Source organism: Rattus rattus, chromosome 5 (genome assembly GCF_011064425.1).
Source record: "Rattus rattus isolate New Zealand chromosome 5, Rrattus_CSIRO_v1, whole genome shotgun sequence".
Lineage (NCBI taxonomy): Eukaryota > Metazoa > Chordata > Mammalia > Rodentia > Muridae > Rattus > Rattus rattus.
Window position 1 is genome coordinate 62,844,388 of NC_046158.1, and position 22,082 is coordinate 62,866,469.

Genomic DNA, 22,082 nt, shown 5'->3' on the forward strand with positions numbered 1-22,082 from the left:
CTTATCGAGTTATTAATAAATTACTTTAGCAATATGAATATATTTGGTTAAAATTTAAAACCAATGACCATGAAACTTAAATGAAATGTTAAAAAGGTTGGGGTGATATGCTTTATGGGCGTGAAAGAATGAGTTGCAATGTGAAAATCTCTCCCTAGCTACTAGGGAGAGCAGGTAAAAGCAATTGTTTGGGGGCTTGGGGATGGCAAAGTGGGAGCAGTTGTGGTATGTGTAAGTCCAACAGTTGCTGTTGAAACCATCACTATTTCAATTGATGACTGAGTTGAACTCTGTTTACATTTGGGAGAACATACTGTTCATGAGAATATGTATTACCGTAGTTTTTGCTACAAGTGATTTTCCAGCCATCTCTGATTTACTGTACACAAGTGAAGCACTTATAGACTGAGGTCAAGGCAGAACAATGTGTTCTGGGTAGATTAGCTTGAGGGATAAACTTTCAGAGACCTTCTCAGTGGATTCCCTCCAGAACAAGACTATCAGCTTCAGTGTGTTCATTGGTTAGCATGGTCTCAGCACATGCATATTATGCACGTGCAGGAGTAAGATACGAGCATTAGTGTGCAAACTTGCCATTGTACTGGAGGTTGACCAGAAACATCCTTTGGGTTAATGAGTATAGTAGCTTGGAAATCAGAACAGTTCAAAATGTGAGTGGGGCAGGAGAAAAGTAGCAGGTTTTAGAGATGTGTAAATGGAATGTGGAAATGGAAATGAGAGATCTGTAAAGGAAATTCCAGACACCAGAAGTCTCATTTGAAAATCCATTGGTGTAACTTAAAAATATGAATTTACTATTACTGTACACGTGGGACTGGCACATAGGTCCTATGCCTGTGGAGGTCAGAGGACAACCATCACAGAACTGTTCTCTTTTCCCTTGCACATTTATGCTGGTTCTGAGGATCAAACTCATGTTGTTGGGTTTGCTCAGCAAACTCCCTTGCCTGCTGAGTCACCTTGCAGGCCACCAAAGACATTTCAAGAACCATATTATCTACTTATGTATGAGTAACTGGTACCTAAATACCTTTACTATGGGATAGAAATAAACTTATTAACATTTTTGTTTACTTATGGAAAAGTCAATGAAATTCACTTTGAAGTAAAGAGTTAAAATTAAAAGAAAGGATGTTTGCCTAACATTTCATTCACATTATATATACCTTTATTCTCATGAAAAATTAACAATCAATAGATTTATATTTCTGGTAAGTGTAGGGTTTAGGTTGTGGGATTCTGCAAGGGAGATCTTAATTCTAACTCTTAGAAAGGTTTAAGTTGGCCTTAGTTTTCTATTGTGCTACAGCGTTCAGACCTGCATGGTTATCTTCTGTTAAAATTTAGAAGTCAACACATTTCATTCATACACAATGTGCTGTCATGTCAAGAAGCTTCACATTTAAAATTCTTTTTTTCTTACATAAGGAGAAGGAGGAAGATATAAAATGTGGGGAAGAAGGAAATTGGAAGATGATGGAAGTTTTTAAAGGATTCTCATATGTGTAAATGATTACATAATTGACTCCCTTATCCACAGAGAAAATACTCCAAAATTATCAATGTATATCTGAGATAAAAGATAGTCCCATCTCATAACCAAGAAGACTGTAAAGGTATATGTGTAGGTGATCACAATTTGAAAATAAAACAAATAAAGAGATTATTCTTTACATACTATTCAGAGCAAGTGAAGGCATATGCACTTGGTTTTTTTTCTAGAATATTTAGGGAATGTTTTTGAACTTTGATCATGATAGTTCATTGAACTACAGGAAGTGAATCTTGGGTAAAAGAGAGGTACTGCACTGTTTTCAGCAACATACAGTATGTATCCATTTCCCTGGTGAGTGTTTTTCATCTAGGTATGAAAAGCCTCTTTGTGGGGGAGACGGATAGATGAATAAGAAGTATCACAGAACCTAGGTTCTGGGTTACACAATTACCAAGCTGTGCAATTACCGAAGTAGCTTATGGTGCTTTCTATAGGCCATATTTGTTTAAATATATTTCCTAATTACTTATGGCTATTACATTCTTTTATGTGTGTGGGTGTACTTGTGACCGATGGAACTTTTAAAGGACCCACTGTCAGCCCAAAGTGCTCATAAGCCTATATCCAACTCCCATTAAACTTGGAATTCTGGTGCCCAGGGACAGTTTTAAATAGTCTCTGATATTAATTTGTCTCTAGGATTTTTCCTAGTCTTTTCCTTTTCAGTACAATTAGACAGAGTAGAAGGTCACTGAAATTCAGAAGAGCAACTCCCTCAAAATAATTAGCAAGCCAGTGACAGATGCTGACGTAAAGCCCACACCTCCTGACACTCAGTTTTACCGGCTTTCTATAGTAGTAGTTCCAGTAGTTACACAGATATTACTTCATAGTCAACCTTAACTCTCATGGAAGAACAATAGTTTAGACAATGATAATAATCCTTCCGCTCTCAGAAGTCATTTGAATTTGCTTTGTCATTTGGAAACTCTTTAAGAATAACAATTAACCTTTGCTCTTACTTTAAACATAGGGTCACCCGCTGAAAGTGGTGGAAACATTGTGGAGGTTCGTGAGTTTTAGTACCACCATCACTACTATGTTCATGATAATGTTAATATCTTTATTATAGAGCATTTACCATGTTTTAAACAGTATTTCAAAAACTTTTTTCCCCAATTACAGTCCCAATAATTCAAAGATGTGGTGGTGGTATCACTATTTTACATGAAGAGATACTGGGCCACAGTGAAGTTTGAGAACTGTACTAAATGGGTCTGAGATGAACAGGGTTAGGATGAGACTCAGGTCATCCAATTTCAGAGTTCAATCTTCTAGACTAAGAGGTTCCACCAGGTACACGACTGTGTAGGATGCATGTGTGCAAAGTGAAACCAAGCATTACTCCCAGATATGAACAAAGCAACTTTATTTCCTTAAAGTAGTTTTGTTTCCTGAGTCATCTCCTCAAAAAGAGTGAATAAAACTTTTTATCTACTTCATAGCACTATATGGCTCAGTACTTTTTATAAAAGATTTATTGCACATAAGACAAATTTGTTTCTAAAAACATAAATTTCAAAAAAAGTGAACCATTTGCTATTAAATAAAAGCCCTTTATATTTTATGCAAATACATCTCAGCAAAGTTTTAGTCATGTAGAAACATTAGAAGACTGCATATAAAACAGCCAAACTATTAAAGAAAAAAAATAATCTTGGGGAATAGTTAAGAAAATGGGACTAGAGAGAAGTGAATTCAAGTCTCATTTCTTTGATAACGTAATTGTATACAGAAAGTAATTTATTCTTCATGAATGACAATTTCCCTAAACATAAAAAGGGAAACAGTTAAGATTTCTTTGCATCTTTCATCCAACAGCTAATTGTTGAGTTTTTGTTGCATGTCTGATTTTATGTAGGCAGATTGGAAGACACAAGGCTAAATGAAGTCGTCTTTGTTCCCATAAAACTTAGCTTAGCAAGGCTTCAAACATGTAATTAAAAGCAGCCACAGAAATAAAGCCATGTCTAAGTTGTCTGGCATGAATTAAATGCTTAGAGACAAAGAGCTTGAATTGAATGAAGTGCTATAAATTCCATTGCTTTGTTCTGAGAATAAAATATGATCATATCTCATTATATGCACGTATAAAATTATAAAAAAATAAAGAAAAGATCTTCCTAAGAAAAGCATGAGTTTTGTAATAGGTAGAATCTGCTTATTTAGAGATGAATAAGCAAGTCACAGCTCATGTTGGCAAGGATATGGAGCAAGGGGAACACTCCTCCATTACTGGTTGGAGTGTAAACTTGTACAACCAGTAGGGATATCAGTGTGACATTTCCTCAGGAGTATGGGAGTTGATCTGCCTCAAGATCCAGCTATGCCATATTTGGACATTTGCTCAAAGAATGTTTCATTTATCACAGAGACACCTAATTAGCCATGTTCATTGCTGCCCTATTCACAATAACCAAATGTTGGAAACATTCTAGATGCCCTTCGACAGAAGAATGGATAACAAAAGTGTGCTACATTTACACAATGAAGCATTATACTGCTGTTAAAAAAGAACATGGAATTTGCAGACAAATGGATGGAACTAGAAAAAATTCATCCTGAGTGAGGTAACCCAAACCCAGAAAGATAAATATGCTAAGTATTTGCTTATATGTGGATATTAGTCAGTGATAACCAAGCTATAATCTATAGAACCAAAGAGGGTAGGTATAGAGTAAAAGTTTAGAGAGAGAATATAGATATTGCCAGGAAAGGGAAATAGAATAGATAATTATGGATTAGTGAGCATAAAGCTGCAACAGGGGGATCAAGAGAGGAGAGGAAATGGGGTTGTGGGAGGAAATATGGGGAGATACAGCTAAAATTAAGGAATATTTCAAGGGTAGTATGGATATTAATATATGAAGATGATCTAAATGAAATTGTCAAATAATGGGGAAAAAGGTGTCCCAACTGACCATCTCTTGTCATCAGTTAAACTTTCCAGTACCAGGATTGGGTTACTGGGCAAGGAATCCAATGGAATCTCAAAATAATCATGACTGTTGCCACAACAATAGGTTGCTCTCTATACACTGACAGCAAGGTCTCATTCCTGAAGAAAATGCCTCCATAACTCATTGAACATGGAGAGGCTGAGCTGGTGCCTATTTTAGAGACGTTACCCTAGATACTAGCATCTTTGGTACAGGAAGGTGCTCTGAACACTACCAAAAGAGAAATATAAACGTCAAGCTAGTCAAAAACCTTTTGATCTATAATACTGTCCTGCCTGCAAAATATGCTAGAGGCAGTGGTGGCACAGACATTTTGAGTTACCAAGCAATGTCTGATTTGACATAAGGCCCCTTCCACAAGAAGGAACCCACATCCAATACTGCTTGAGTGGCCAAGAACCAGAGGCGATATATCCCAGAGACCTAGAGTAAAACCAATAATATTGATCTAAAACAAAAGCAAAAATATAAAAATATAGTGATAAAATGACTCCTAGTGATATTCTGCTCTACTCAGATTAGAGTCTTGTTCAGTCACCATCAGTGAATCTTCTTCCTCCTTGATATGGGAACAAATATAGAGACCTACAGCTGGATATTCCACAGAGAATGAGAGAGGTCTTGGGACACTTAGCCCTAAATGGGATGTTTACACTAAATTCTTCCCCTCAGGGCTCAGGGAACCACGAGGAAGCAAAGTCAGAAAGTATTTGAGAGTCAGAGGAGATTAAGGATATCAAGAAAACAAGGCCATGTAAAGCATTTTAAGCAGAGCTCATATGAACTCACAGAAACTGAAGCAGCAGGCACATATTCTGCATGGGTCTGCACCAGGTCCCCTGAATATACATTATAATTTCTAATTTAGTATTTTATGGGACTCCTAAGTGTGGGAATGAGTGGGTCTCTTATCTATGTGCCTTCTCTTGGGCTCTTTTTCTTCTGTTAGTTTATCTTGACAATTTCATGAAATGTTTTCATTCTGTCTTATTATATTTACCTTGCTACATTTTATTATTATCTCTTAGAATCCTAAAGAGACAGAAAGGGATTGTATCATGATGGGAGAGGACATAGGGGAGGAATGGGAAAAATAGAGGGAGGGGAAACTAGAATCAGAAGATATTTTGTGAAAGAATCCATCCTCAATAAGCGGAGGAAAAAGAAAAAGAATAGTGTCCCCTGTACTTCATGTGGTTTCATTTACTTTTAGTTATCTTAAATTAAAATAGAAGAACATTCCAGAATTTACAATTTATGCATTTTTCTGAGCATAATGCTGGAATGTCCTGCCACTCTGGTCCACCTTCTCTTTAACCTGAATTGCTCCTTCATCTGCTGTATACATCACGGATATATGACATTCTGTCAGGTTAGTCAGCCCCCATTCTGGTAGTCTACTCTCCCAAGTTTACACTGCTGCAGATACTGCTCATATTATCCAGTACTTTAGGCTTCTACTTGGGAAAAAGTCTTAGGGTGGAAACCTTGAAGACAATAAGGACCTACTGGACTTTACTATGAACTCAAATTCTTACAAAAAACAGTATTATATACCTTATCCTCAATTCTTCTATGTCCTTAGATCCTGAAGCTCTACTTACATTTTTGTTTTTCTCCTGGCTGGGTTCTTCTGGAGAAAGTTCTCCAATGAGAAGTGGTTTAAGGTATAGCTGCACGATACTCAGATCCAGATGCATGGCCCTGAAGGCATCCTGTAAATCAGAGATACTTGTTAGTAGCTTGTAAAAGATGTGTTTATTCTCAGCTAAATACCTTCCTTGCCCATTCTGAGCCCAAACTTGCAACAGCACAGACCCTCCCCACAGAGCATTTGCTTATAATGCCATGTTGGTGTTCAAGATGAGGCATCAACTTTATCCTTGAGATCCTTCTACAAGGGTCTAGGTCAGGTACTGCTTGTCTAGGGACAGTCAATTCCTAGAACATTGATTACATCGTTGTTTCTTTTTATTAAGCATTGAAAGGAAGAGCTCCTTGAGTTAATTAGCCATGGTGAGTCTTTTTTAAGTCCAGTATCAAGTTTCATGTGAAAGTTTCTTAAACTATCTAAGGCATGCAGTAAACAAGACTCTCTACACAAATTTCATTTTCTATTGAGGGTTCCCTTTAGGCTCTTGACTAAGTCTCAGAAGAATGAGGCCTCTTCAATTAGTTATTCCAGAGAATAGTAGATTGAACTCGATAGCAACATCTTAAAATAAAGACACGAATGATTGAGGGAGTATAGTCCTTGAGCCGTGGGCTGCATAAAGCAGTATACTCTGAGCTATATTCATCATTGAAGGACTCTCATCACTCCCTACAAATGATGTTGCTAAGTAGTAATTCAACATCATGCAAGACAGTGGATTCTTTTTTTTCTAAGAGAGAAGATGTACGTCTTTAATTGAAGACATATGTAACACAGAGACTTGGCCATCTTCTGGAGCAGAGTCCAGCACACCAAGGAAAACGCCTCTCACTGGACTGATGGATACTGAAGTCTGCTACACTATAACCCCACACTCAGGAGGGAAGTGGAGTTAGTATCTAAAGGAGTTACTGGTCATTACTGATCCAGACACATCTTTTTTTCCCTTAATTCCCACCCCTAGCTTCAGCATCTTCAAAACACCTTCATTTTCAAGGAGAATGTGTGGCAGAGTTGTAGAGACAGGCCCCAGGACAGATGGAAACGACCCGTCTGGATTTCCTCTGCTCTACTATTGCACTGCCTGTCCCCAGACCGGCACCAAGCAGCAGGCCTGGGAAAGATTTGAGTGCAGAAGACAGTGGATTCTTATATCTCATGCATGTTTGCAAGTGAAAGACTTTCTTCCAAAGTGTTTTTATAGTTCTTTTAGGGGGTGGGGATTTTACAAGATGGAGATGATTAGCTTCCTGTTGTAATGATATTGAGGTTGGAGTGATTAAAACTGAAGAAATATAAGAAAAGTTTTACCTTGAATATATATTCAAGGGTGGGGTACTGTGGAGTAGTGTCTTTTGCACAGTACTGGTTGTAAAAGAAGGACTCTGGAGCTACCCTTCTTACACTTCAGATCTGGTTTTGCTATTTTCTGACTGCATAAGTGTGAGCCTTTTGTGTCCTTGCCTTACATGCATTCTATATTTTCTTGACGGTTGCCACTCAATTCAGAAGTCAGTATAAAGTTAGGATGAATTAATTGGGATGCTGACTGGCATACACAAACTATACAGTACTTTTAAAAGGAGATTTTATCACTGATTATTTTTATGGATATTTATGGGTATGTGCATGTGAGTGCATGGGTATATGAGTGTAAGAGCCTGAAAAGGTGGATGAGGAGCATGAGGTCTCCTGGAGCTGGAGTTTCAGGCTGTTGTAAACTGCTGGACATGGGCACTAGGAACTGAGTTCTACATAAGAGATAGGTACTTGTAACCACTGAAGCATTTTCTCAGGCTTTATTATCCAGTACTTGTTAACCATCTTTGTATGCTCCTCCAGTGATAAAATCTCACACCTTCTCTTTAATGTGGCAATTCAGGCTTTTATTTAAATATTCTAACCATCAGTAGGCTCTGATTATACAAGTGAATTTATTGAACCCTGGATTTTCAGTGCCATGGAAATTTGCCTAGGCCTTCATGTGATAAGGTACATATATGAAGAATATGGTGATTAGAAGTATGCAATATCAAGTTTGTTGATTGACTTCAGCAAAGGGACCATAGAAAGAATGCTAGAATCCTCCCGGACTTTCCGTTCATTCTACTGTGCGCACTTCTCACAATACCTTTGAACAACAATGGGTTACATTTTTCAAAGATGTTTTATATTTTTTACATTTTATGATACTAAAACTTAGCTCTCCTAACCAGGCAAATCATTATTCATTGGAAGGGACTGATTTATGTATCTCATGATGATCTATATTGATTAAATCATCCACCTGCTGTTTCTCAGCAGGTTTGAATGGGAAAGCATACTGGTGGATCAAGTGTCATGGTACAGATGAACATAATCTAATTTCAGAACATGTAGCAAACATTATAATAATGTAATCTAGCATGATTTCAAATTGTGTTGATAATCTACTCTTCTGGTTTCCTTGTCACTTTTGAGCCTGAAGAATGATCTGAAGTCTGTGCTCTGGGGACCAACACTGAACAGCCACTTAGTTTTGCAGAAGAGTAAGCATGCCGATTTGTGGAGTTCTTTTCATCATAACATTGAGGAAGCCCAACAAAGGAGTTCATTAATCTTAAAGTACTCAGTGCTTTTCTAATAGAATCCATATACTAAATTGTGAAATCCCTCCTTGGAGGCTAGCAAAAACAGGTTCTGTTACCCACATTCTTGGGCAAGCATGTTCTTGCTGAAGGGTGTGGAGTAAAGAGAAGGAAGCCTGGGAATGCCAGTATTTACAGAATTCACTCTAGTAAAAAGGATCATACTGGCTCGTAGCTACCAGCTTATTCCTGTGAAGATTTATTGCTTCTATCGTTCGGAGAGACTTCACGTTTTTAGGAATATGAGATGGAAATGTTTTTCCTACATACTACAATGAACAGCAGAGCTAATGTTTGACCTCGGGGATAAATAGAACAATGACACCCTAAAGATCTAATCCAGCCTTCAATACCTATAATCTTTTTTCTGGGAGAATACTTTGAGATCATCTTGAAGTAATATTAAAATCAATCAGTGTCTTCTGGACAAATGGTGATGGATTCCTTACTGTAGGCTTTAGTCTCATGACGCACTTGCCTCTGACTTCAATTTGCCTCCTTAGGCTGACCCTTAATGAAAATCTCTACTGAAACCTTGTATTGAATAAAATTCTGTACCTTTTTAAAACTGAATGGTTACAGATATTATACTCTTCCCTTCAGTTACTTCTTCCATTTTTCTCTACACAAAGGTCTTTCTTAGAATTTGATACCATTATTAGGTATTTGCCACCCCTTGCACATACAGGAAAGCTATTCATGACTATTCCTACAAGTTTATAACATACATATACACATATACATTTGCTTATTTATTATTTGTTTGTTTATTTATCGAGTGTTGGGGTACATGCATAGATGTTAGAGGACAACTTGTGGGAACCTGTTCTCTCCTTGTACCTTGCGGTTGGTTCATCACAGGGCTCAAACTTAGGTCATCATGGCTGGCAGCAAATTATCTTTACCTATTGAGCCATCTCATTGACCATAAAGCTTTTTTTGTATTGTAATGATCCTTGTTTCTTCTTCAGTGAGTTTGTGAAACTAAAGTTATATACCAGTTATCAATTAATGTAGACTTAACATCTACTATTGTGCCTAGAATACAATTTGTAGCGAATACACCCTTGATGAGTAAGGGAAAGATGATAAACAGCTGGGTAGAACAGTTCTGCATGAGGAATCGGGATGATTGAAGCATGAATAATAATATGCTGCTCCCACTTTTCCTATTCTCTTTTGACTCCCTCTTCAATCATCTCTGCTCTTTAAGTTTACCATAAATTGCATAACATTGCAGTGCCTCTTGAAACAGATTATTTCCAAAATCATATCAACAAGACATGAATACTGAAGATTATTTTACATTTACGAGTATTTTGGAAACTGCTAATTCATAGCTATTTTTTACTAGAGGCTGTAGTTGTTAAGAACTTTATTATAAAAGCAATAGAATACCCACTAAAAGAGAAGAGTAAAAGTATGCAAAATCAGAAGACCTTAGACAAAATTCTAATTCTGTAGTTTAGATACTGTTGTCTAGATTGTACCCTGCACAAAGCCACCAGGTCAAACAGGGAAAGTAGACTTGAAATGGAGCAAGTACTCTGTTTGACAAACCTGGTGTCTAGGGGACTGCAACCACCCAGAGACAGTTTGTTTCTTCACCTCCACCATGGGCAGTACATGGCCTCGGAGAGTTGGGCTGCTGCATGTTGGGAGAGCTACTTCAAATTTAACAAGTTATTTGTTGTTGTTATTAATATGAGTAAGTATATGTCTATGTGTGTGAGTATGTGTACGTGTGCCTGCGCATGTATGCTTGTGTGTGCATGAAATGTGCATGATGGGTCAGATATGGAAGTCACAGGACAGCTTATTTCATTAATTTACTAAGGTAGTATACAATCTACATAGAGCCTAACCTAATGACTCAGAGCTTAGTCTTTGCAACCAGATAGCAATACATTTATTATTATCATCATCATCATCATCATCATCATCATCATCATCATCATCTTGGTATCAAACTTATTATTATTTTATTATTATTTGCAGGTATCAAACCTGGGACCTAGCAGTTAGTTTGATAAGGGTTGAAATTTCCCAAAGGATGTTGATTAACCAACAAACATAAAGTCATGAGATACCAGCAGGCTCACTATCACAGAAGAAGGCATGTGGAATGTGGTTTTTCTCACACAGGAGCTCACAAATGTATAAGGAAAGTCAATACTGGGAAGCTGGGAAGTAGAGCCAAGAGGTTATTGTTAGCTATATAGTGAGTTCCAGATAGCCTGGGATACATAAGACCTACACACACACACACACACACACACACACACACACACACACACACACACACATGTATATATACACATATATATATATACACATATATGTATATACATGTATATACTCCATTGAGTAATTCTCCTTCTCTGTTGCTTCCTTTTCAGAACTTGTATGCATCTAGGCTGTGCCTAGCACAAGAGTCCTGACATCCAAACAGAGAGTGAGTTGTAAATAGACTGAGCTATGGGGAGAGTGCATCTTTGGCCTTGCCTTGGGGAGAGAGCAGCAGCCTGGGAGGGTGCCCACATGAGTCCTTAGGTGGCTGTATCTCCACCAGAGTTGCTAGCCTCACTGGAAGGCCTTCATTTTATGCTTCTAGGTGAACTCCAGCCTTTTCTCCCTGTCTGCATCCCTCTTTCTCTCCCCTCCTCCCTCTCCTTCCATCCTTTCATTCTCCTACCTCACAAACCTTCTGATGTTCTCATCCCATAATGGGCACCTGGTTGGCTTATTGAGGTGTCCATGTAAATTAAGACTTGCATCCTCCTTGTTTATCTGGTTATCCATCAAACATTAAACCATGTCTCCACAGTGTTACTCCCACTCATCTTCTCTTTCCAGTTGTGTTGTTCATGCTCCATTTGGACTTTCAACATGTTCCTGGGACTCCATCTTGGTTCGCTTCCTTTTGATTGTCTCTTCTTAGTTCCTTACTTAATTGCCACACTGATCTTTCAGAGTGGCAACATTTATCTTTTTATGTTCCATTTTCTTTTCTTTATGCTTTTGGAATTAATTTTTACTAGCAGATGGTAATTATACACACTAATCAGTTTTATTATGGCATTTTCACATAAATACAATTTCTATATATGTTATTACAAATATATAATTTTAATTACAGTTATCCCTTGTTCTTCTCCCACTCCAGGAGATTCTCTTTGTCTTCCCTCTTGTCTGTCTTTCTCCTCTTTCTCTCTCTTCATCTCTCTTTCTCTCTTTCTCTTTCCCCCACCCATCTCTCTTTCATTTGATGACCTAATGAATTTCATTAGGATTGTTTTTACGAGTGAGAGATTATTTACAGGAGCATGGATTCCTTAACTGTGGCTATGCTACTGAAGAAAAGATTTCTCTTTATCCCTAGGACTATTAACTTTCTATGGATACTCAGGAAGGATGAGGCCTCACGCACACCTTCTTAGCTGCCATGGTCTATTTTTATCTTCTAGAACCTGGAATGTCTTTTGTCTAAGACATCAATCAAGTGTGTACTTTGCACAGTATTATGCTAACCAGAGGAAGTGGATGCCCATGATGCTTGGATACTTCATCATGACTAGTCACATATTTACACCTTGTTTTCTCACACTTTCTTCTCTTTGCCCTAGCCTTGCCCCTGGCAGCTGAGTTCATCCTAATCCACATGGTTTCTTCCTTTTGCAGTTGTACATGGTGCATTGTCTCCCCAGCAGCACTCCAAAGAGTTGAGGAAGACTCACTTTTATGTTAACATCTATCATCTCTACCATGTCTTTTCCACATTTAATATATAAAAGGCTTGACTGATTGTGTTATATTTGTGTGTATGTGTTCATGTGAGTGTGTGTGTGTACATGTATGTGGAGACTGGACATTGAAGTCAGGCATCTTGTTCAGTCACTCTCTCCCTCATTCTTGGAGATAGTGTTTATCTCTGGATAGTACCTCTCCCTGCCTTGGTGCTCATTAATTGTGCTAGGCTGGCTGGCCAGAAGCAAAGTTCAGGAATCTGTGTGTGCACTGAGAGTAAAGACTATCATTTGATTTGAAGGTCTCCAGCACTGGGACCACATACATGCTGTAGTGCCCAGCATTTTAAGTGAGGGCTGAGGATCCAAATCCAAGACCTCATGCTTGAATGACAAGCACTTTACTGACCAAGCCGTAACTTCAGCCCTGTCACTGCTTCTTCTAAGGTGTGATGTTGAAAGATGAACAGACTGACCTGCGCTTGCTTTTATTATTTCAAACGTTGCAGCCTCTGTGTATCTACTATCCTGATTATATTGGAACATATCAGTGTGTAGCATAAAATGTATGGACAAGTATTTATTCATAGGTGTGTCTTATCAAAATGTCTAGCAATCTTCATTTTAGAGACTGCAAAATAGCCTATCATTATGAAATTAAATGATAACCTTTACAGTCTAACTTTTGCAAACTTACTACTTATTGGCTTTTCCTCAGTAATCTCACATACATGAAAAGTCCTGGGCCCTAAGCTTAAGTGTTTATTGGCACTGTTACATTAGCTTGCAATTACATAGCTTAAGCAACCAAATAACGCATGCATGCAATAGCAGGAGCTTATCCATCTCAGGAGAATGAAGGGATGATCAACTACAAAACCATCATTGTTGAATATTTAATCTCAGCTGAGCACCATAGTGGCCATTTTATTTAACCTCCACTGATCTTTATAATAAAAACCAAGATTAAAATATTATTCTCTCCTTTAATAAATAAGAAATGGAGACTCCAAGAGCTTAAACAGTCTCCTCAGAACCTCCTTAATAAGTGTGGATGCCAGATGTCCACTGAGTCTATTCCATTCTGAAACCTGTAGTTTTAAACATTAGGCCAGATTCCATGACTTAGGTATCGCTATCCACCTTGTAGGAGGCCTAGAAAATAGTTTCTTTGTAACTGAGAGAAGGGTACCTATTTGGGCAAGTGCAGCCACTAGTCTAGCATCTATAATGCAGAGATTATCCTGTGGTCTTCAGTTGCCAGTCAGGAAAAATTGTGCTAATACCCCTTAAGCTGTAAAGTGAGCATTTGGCCTTGGGCCTTTGGGCTTAATGTTTTGATCCCAACTAAATGGTACAAACTATAATTAAAATGTCTACGGTGATAGTAAACTATCTGAGAGTAATAATCACACTTCTGAGGATATGCATGCTATAATTTGATGAACTTTGTCTTCAATTATACTCTGCACTATACACGCATTCATTCCATTTACCATAGTTCAGGCATTCTTTTGTAGATCACCAAATTGAAACTCTGGGCATTTCAATAGTTTCCCTAAATTCACACAAGAAATCTCAGCATATGTGTTCTCCATCCTCTGAGTAGGCAGGGAGAATTAGAACTTCCTTGATTCCTATCTCTGTCTCTCTCTTACCATTCATTCCTGAACTACCTTCCTCTTGAGAACCTTCTATTTGAATGATTTTGGATATATTTTTCTTGAAGTATGTGGTTGACCAAACATGAATTTTTTCTTGATCTGTCCCAATACTAACAAGGTAGTCTTGCTGTCGCTAGTGGTTTCTGTCAGAGTAAACATTTCCTCCTTGATGGCTAGTCTGGGAATGACCACTTCCAGACACCTGTGGTATTAAAAATTATTAGCAGACTTCACATCTATCACCTGGGCTACCACAAACTGAGTGAGATGGTCAGTAATTTTCAATGTGATTGAAAGCTCAAGTCCTGGCCAACATATTTTTGAGGCAATTCTGTGATTTAACCTAGAAAACCCTGACCCAGGCCAAGTGTGATGATGTATGCCTATAATCCCAACATTCTGGAGGTGGAGGTCAAGAGTTCAAGACCAGCTTGGCACATTGGAGATCTTGTTTCAGACAAACAAATAAAGCCATCTATTTCCTGTGTGCTGTAGGAACAAGGGGATGGACTAGCTAGGGAGCTGTGACTGTTTTACTTTTGTGCTGTTGTCTTTTTGTCATTTGACATTTGCTAATTGTTCTTATCTTATTCTCATAAATACTCTGCTTTGCTCTGAGTGTACTTTTCTGACACCTATAATACCTCCTCCTTTGCTACTAAACAAAGAGTGAACATTGTTTAAAAACCACGTCAGGGGCTGGAGAGATGGCTCAGAGGTTAAGAGCACTGACTGCTCTTCCAGAGGTCCTGAGTTCAATTCCTACCAACCACATGGTGACTCACAATCATCTGTAATGGGATCCTATGACCTCTTGTGATGTGTCTGAAAACAGCCACGGTGTGTGTGACACACACACACACACACACACACACACACACACACACACACACGCATATGAAACCATATCAGATATAACCATGCCTGGCTGGAAAAACATTCATCTGATGGAAGGATGCATCAAAGCAGGAAGATGACAAAAGATCAAGAGCTAGACAGCGAGAAAGGGTGAAAAATCAGGGAAAAACTGAAAGTTATAGGAAAGATGTTGATGACATCAAATCTAAACTTTAAAATCCTTCAGGCATCTACTGAATCCTATTTCTAGAACATACCATCTGCATACAGATGTCTGTGGTCCTGAGAAGAAACCTGTTCGAGAACTTCTTTCCTTGTGTGTGAAATAAGGGCAAAAATATCAGCCCCGGCTTAAATTCCGGGTTTGCCACACACTGATTTTCTGACTTGAGTTTGTTTAGGTTCTCTAACTCGGTTTCTCTGTACTGTGACAGAGAATAGCACTTGCAGAGTGAGTGGGAGTATACACCATGCACAGAATATTTAAAGAGAGATTTTAAAATCATACTATGGAGCTTTGGCTGGCCTAGGAGACGCTGTTGTAGACCGGACTGACCTTGAACTCACAGAGATATGCCTGTCTCTGCCTCTTTAGTGCTGAGGTCAAAGGGGTGCGTCGCCATGTCCAGACTGAAAAGATCCTTGACTGAACGCAAAGAGTCTGGCAGACTTCCTTATCAAACACTTAGCGAGGTTTAAAATATTTCTTTGCATTACTTATGTATTTAGTGTGTGTGTGTGTGTGTGTGTGTGTGTGTGTGTGTGTGTGTGTGAACTAATGCATGTGGATATCACAGGACAACTAGCAGAAGTTGGTTCTCACCTTCTATCAGGTAGTTCCTGGTGGTTGAACTCAGATTGTCTGGCTTGGTGGCAAGTGTCTTTACCTGCTGAGCTATTTTCTGCCTCTAAGTTTTATCTTATTTTATTTTTAAAGGAACCAGATATACAGGAGTTTATGGTTAAGACTAAACAACCTGGAGCCCAGAATTATCATCATCAATCCTGCTGTGCACATGGCTTGCCTCTTTGAACATCAGGAACCGTGATGTGGGAATAACGTGCACGCCCCTGGCAATAGTAACTAAGGCAATGCCTTTGAAGGGGTCTCTAAGGGAGAATCGCATCACCCTTGTCAAACTGCTTGAGCTACACTGTGCAGAAGAAAGCTGTGAACTTCCCAAGTCCTGGAAGCTCTTGGTTTTCACTGTTATTAATGAATATTTGATGTCTGTGAAATGAATTGTTATCTGTAAATTCCTGTTGGAATTAACAACATGCCTTCACAGGTATTACCTATTTATAACTTGCTGCTTATAGGACAGCTATTCTACTTTAAGGAGGATAAATAAAACACTAAACAAACAAACAAAAAAACAACCCCCCCAAAAAAATCCACAATGCAAAACCACAATCTTCACCATCAACATTGGAAAGTATCCCATATTGGACAGCTAGACCTTGAAGCCCCATCTGCTTCCAGTTTCTTGCTAAATAGGAATCCTAAAAAATTGGTCTGGGAGGAGATAGTGATAGTGGGGCTCAGGCATGTACTTCATGTACTTCAGTGTTTTGGGGGCAAAAGCTAAGATCTCAGGCACTCAGCAGCATTGGGAAAAGGGTAAGGGATGGAGGGAAACAGGGAAGGGAAAACAGAACAGAAGAAGGAAGGGGAGGGAGGGAGGAAGGGAAGGAGATGGGCGGGAAGAGAGGAGAGGAGAGGAGGGAGGGAGAGAGAGAGAGAGAGAGAGAGAGAGGAGAGAGAGAGGAGAGCACGTGGGTGTCCTTACCGTTGCATCTTCCCCAGCATAGTGGTTGAGAACCCGATGCCCACCTGGATGCTTGCCTGCCCAGTCAGTCACATTGTAAACCTTGCGATCAATCACCAGCCACTGGTCGGTTTCCTGATTGTGTTTCTGGATCTCCTGCCAGGTGTACAGGTTGAGACATTTCCTGAGCCTGTCACCCTTGCCATTTGCCTCCTGCTTTTCATAGACTTCCACGTTCCCATTTGCTCTCAGATTCCCATTAGCTATAGGTTTCCCGTTTGCCTGATGCGTGTCATTGAGACACGGTCGACTTTTTCCAACAAGGCTCTCATTGTGCTCAAGCTTTTCCTCCAACTTCATTGTTCCTGGATCCCTGAGATTCTCTAGGTTGATGCCTAAAATTTCTAGTTCTCTAACTTGGCCATAAAATGACTCCTTTCCACTGCAGTCCTGGTGCCCACACAGCCTTTGGCTAAATTGGCTCTTCAGAGCCTGACAGCGAGCACCTGCCCAGCCTGGCCCTGTTTTGGTCTGTAGTTAATCTTCTGCACTGAGGACAACTCGACTACATTTCTTTCTTCACCTCTCTCCTTGCTGACTATTGTCTTAGCCGCATCTTCTTTCAGCATTAAATGTCCCAGAGTACAGAGCCCGAGCCAATCACCGTCTGGATGGAATAGAGCCACCTGGGAGGAGGGGCTAAGATCTGCTCTCTGATTTTCCCAGTGACTTCATAGTGGGTTGGGTTTACCTGCTCTCTGAGACACCCCGTCTTCAAATGACAACCTTTAGATCTCTAAATTCAACATATGAACAAAAGCTGTCAGAATTCCTGGATGACTGGAGTCTATTGCTTGTATTAGAGAAATGTTCTCTGGACAGCTGTCATTTCACCAGAGCTTTCAAATAGGTTTTAAAAAAAATTAAGTGTCATTTTCAAAAGACGGAAGAAAGCTTAAGTACACGATGCAAATGACTCCCGCAACCCACTACACCTCAGTTAAATCTTTCTGAATCTTCAAACACTTCTAAAGGCCACATGAGTGACACATCCTTAGAGTCCCTATCACATGTTTTATCTCTTAATCCTGTCATCCCTCTTTCCGGGGGAAGCTTCTTAGTGCCCCATTTTCCAGCTTAGAAAACAAAGAACTGAAAGTCCAGGAAATGTATCACCCCATCATAGCCACCCCGTGGGTGAAAAGCAACCTAGAGGAACCCAGATGTGTCCACCTCTAACTCCAGGTCTTTTTTTGTTTCTCTGCCCACATCTGGATTCTAGATTTGCAGCAACTAAATGAGATTGTTTGGAAGCAAAGCAGAAGAGATTCCCAACTGACTGGTGAATTTTGAAAAAAGTGGTAGCACAAAATAACAAGAACACAGGTTTGCGAGACTGAACCAATTCAACACAATTCAAAATTGTCATAAAAGGGGATTTATTCTACTGACATTTGCAGCTGCTAAAATTGTTCTCAGTGGTCAGCTCTAAGAAAGAAGAATTCATCTGTTTTGAATATTGAATATTTTATTTCTATTTTTATTAATTAATTATTTTTTTTATTTACATCCCAAATGTTGTCCCCCTCTCGATCCCCTCTCACCTCTCCCCTTCCTCTGAGATGGTGCCCCTCCCAAGCACTTCCCTCCCTGGGACATCAGGTCTCTGGATATAAGCATTTAAAAATCAAAGTTCACAGAACTTTCATTGGTAGGCACTCATGACTGCAATATTATTAATACAAAGGAAAAATTATTCAACAAATTATACGTTAAAGTAATTTCTACTAAAAAAATCTAATTTGTATTTGCTAAATAACGAATGATAGGAAGGAGGTAGGTTAAGTTGTTGGCCTTGTTATCTTTAGAATCTTATGGCACTTTTCAAATTTTGACAAATTGCTGGGTGCAATTTTATGATTTTAAAATGAAAAATTTAAAAGAAATAAGGTGTAGGTTTGGACACTAGATAGAATCATATTTCATCCATTTCATTTGCTAGCTATGGGACAATCCTTAAAGGATGTCTTTGCATTTAAGTTTTCCACTGATAAATGAAAGGAGAAGCAGCACATTTCTCATTACTTCATTAAACCAACCCTCATGCTATGATCTTACATGAACTCATAGTTTCCATGGTTTCTAAGTAGATGTTTCCCAAACCCACAGATGTGTGTGGACTATTTGCAGGTCAGATGTATAAATTTAGGAAAAGTCAATAATTTTGGTAATAATTTTGGTATGGAAGCAAGCACTTAACTTGAGGCTGGCATGTTTTATAAGATGAAGGAAGTATCATGCCAGGCAGACACACCACTCAGCAAGGTATCTCAAGGCCTGTGTAAACTTCATATCCATCCTTCATACTCCTCTCACCTGGCTGGGAGATTCAGAAGGAACTGGTATTAGGGATTTCGTAGCAACAGTCCTCATCACTCTATTTTCAGAGTGGATGTAGGTCTGTCAGTATATGTATGAGGATATTTGAGCTGCTTGAATCCTTTTGAAAATTGGAGGGTCCTGTCCTAGAGGTACAGAGAACTGGCCCCCTTTTCATTATTGTTCTTGACATTCTCATGACATTCTGACCCTCCACTGGGGAACAATTAAGTAAAAGCTTCATCGTAAAGGCAATCCTCAAGTTGATTATGATCATAAAAAGATAGGTACAACACAAAGTCTCCTGTAAGGATAAGATCATGAGAAATTAATCCTATAAAGAGATTTTTGAAAGCTAACATCTGTTGTCAGGGGAGGTGAGTCAGTTGTTTATTTTCAAATCCATCCAGCGAGCGAGCGTGCATGAATTGAGCAGCTTCTGTGAGGTAGCATTTTGCTAATCCTGAAAATCAACTGACTCTGACACCATCACTCAGCAGGACATGGCTGAGCAATGCCAGGTTCAGAAAAGGCTCAGATAATATCTCTAAGCTCTTTGGGCTCAACCTTCACAGTACCCATTTTCCTCTCAGCTCAGTAGTCTTTGTTTTTATCTTTATTTTCTGTTTATTTGGAGACAGGGTTGAATGAGTCCTAGTTGACCTTAGACTCTCTATATAGCTAAGGATGGCCTCTAAATTCACATCATGCTTCCACCTACCGAGCTAAAGTTACAGGCCTGTGTATGCTGCTGTCGTTTAGTATATGTGGTGAGAGGGATTGTGCACATGACATAATTACTCTACTCAATGAGCCACATCCTCATCCCTTAGCCTAGAGCTCTTTAGAGGCATCAGAAAGTATTTTCCTGCCTTTAAGAAAATTCTCTAATTTATTGAAGATCCTCTGAGAACTTCAGTGTTTTCTAGCTGCCATCTTAGAGTTGAGAAATGAGCCACACTTTCATAATGTTTTACAGACAACTATTTAAAACAGAATAAAACAAATTGAAATAAAGCTTCATTTTCTGAACTTCAGCTTCTTTGTAGAGCAATGGATGATCAAATCAAGAACTCCTAATGGCATAAATCTGGAAAAATTCTTCAACTTCACTGTGTCTCAATTTAATTAATTAATTAAACTTAATTTCCTCACTTTATTTCTTTTTCTTAAATTTTTATTAGTTATTCTATTTGTTTACATCTCAAATGATATCCCCCTTCCCAGTTACCTTTCCAGAACCCCTCCCATCCCATCTGCCCTTTCCCCTCCCCTTTGCCTTTATGAGGGTGCTCCCCCACCTACCCACCCATTCCTACTCCACCCTTCCAGCATCCCCTCAGGCTGAGAAGCACCTAAAAAATGTTCTACATCCTTAGTCATCAGGGAAATGCAAATCAAAATGACCCTGAGATTCTAATAAAAAAAATGCAGGTGACAGCAGATGCTGGTAAGGATGTGGTCCTCGCTTTAGAACATAGATGATAGAGGTGGAGACATTGCTCAGTGCTTAAGAGCATGTACTGCCCTTCAGAGGAACCTACCTTGAGTGGCTTAACTGCCTATAGCTTCAGCTTCAGGAGATCCAGTGCATCTATCTTCCTTAGGCAAATATGTGCGTGCGTGCACACACACACATACACACACACATACTTCAAAAGAAAACAATTTAAAAAAATGGATGAAACTACTAGTGATATTATTTCATAGTTTTTTCTTTGTGGCAGTTAAATATGCAAATTAATGTGAAGTGATTAGGGTACAGCTAGAAATGTTGGTTATTGGTATTCTTATTTTGCATGTGTATATATGCATGTGTCTGTTGATGTGCAGGTGTGTGTGTGTTTGTGAGTGTGTGTGTGTGTCTGTGTGTATTTGTAATACATAGAGAAATCAAGCAGAAACCAAGCTCAAAACTTCCTCCTAGGTTTCCGTGATATACAGTGTTTTAGATCACAGGAGCTGGTGTGACCATTATCATATACTCTTACATTGTAGAGAAAGTTTAAAGTTCCCCCTACTGACTATTCTGAAGTACATGATTAACTTTATTCCACTGTAAATACTCTATAGTGATTGCTCTAATCTACTTGTATGTGTTTACCCATAAAACACTTTTTCTGTTTGATGCTCCTCACTCCTTCCAGCACCGGTAAGCACCAGTGTGTGTGTCTCACTTCTGTGTATCACAAAGCATCCTCTAACTTCATCAGTGCTGCAAACACACATGCGCGCACGCGCACGCACACAATTTGACACACAAACACAGTGGAGCATACTTGCCTTATGTACTAACATCAATGTATATTTTGTTTGCTTCCACTTCTGTGCTATTGTGAATAGAGTTCCAGTGAGCATGGGAGTTCTTTGACCTACTGATTCTCCTTCGTTTGGAGGAAGTCCTAGATCATAAAGTAGCTCTATTTCTTTTTCTTCCTTCCTTCCTTCCTTCCTTCCTTCCTTCCTTCCTTCCTTCCTTCCTTCCTTCCTTCTTTCTTTCTTCCTTTCTTTCTTTCCTTTCTTCTTTCTTCTTTCCCTCCTCCTCCTCCTCTTCCTCCTATTCCTCTTCCCCTTTCTCCTCCTCCTCCCTGCCCCCCTCCTTTTCCTCCTCACACTCCTCCTTCTTCCTTTTGGATATTTTACTTATTTACATTTCAAATGTTATCTCCTCCAAAACCCCCCTATCCCCTCCCTCTCCTCCTGTTTTAATAAAGATGCTCCCCTACCCACCCTCCCACTCTCACCTCACAGGCCTAGCATTCCCCTAAGGGCCTTCCCTCCCATTGACGCCAGATAAAGCCATCCTCCGCTACATATATAGCTGGAGCCATGAGTCGCTCCATGTATAC

The 22,082-nt window shown here is 39.2% G+C and overlaps 1 protein-coding gene and 1 non-coding gene across 2 annotated transcripts in view; both read right to left on the reverse strand.

The window, feature by feature from the left end:
• Positions 1–17,214, reverse strand: part of LOC116900240 (fatty acid desaturase 2-like protein FADS2P1) — a 38,219-nt gene extending 21,005 nt beyond the window's left edge. The window contains exons 1-2 of the mRNA XM_032901991.1: positions 16,876–17,214; positions 6,141–6,251 (exon numbers count right to left, since the gene is read on the reverse strand). Of these exons, the coding sequence (XP_032757882.1) occupies positions 6,141–6,251; positions 16,876–17,214 (450 nt within the window). The remainder of the gene's footprint in view (positions 1–6,140; positions 6,252–16,875) is intronic.
• LOC116902546 lies at positions 7,192–7,323 on the reverse strand. The gene has a single exon (XR_004388147.1). It is a non-coding gene; the product is annotated as a small nucleolar RNA SNORA55 (small nucleolar RNA).
• Positions 17,215–22,082: the final 4,868 nt, after the last annotated feature.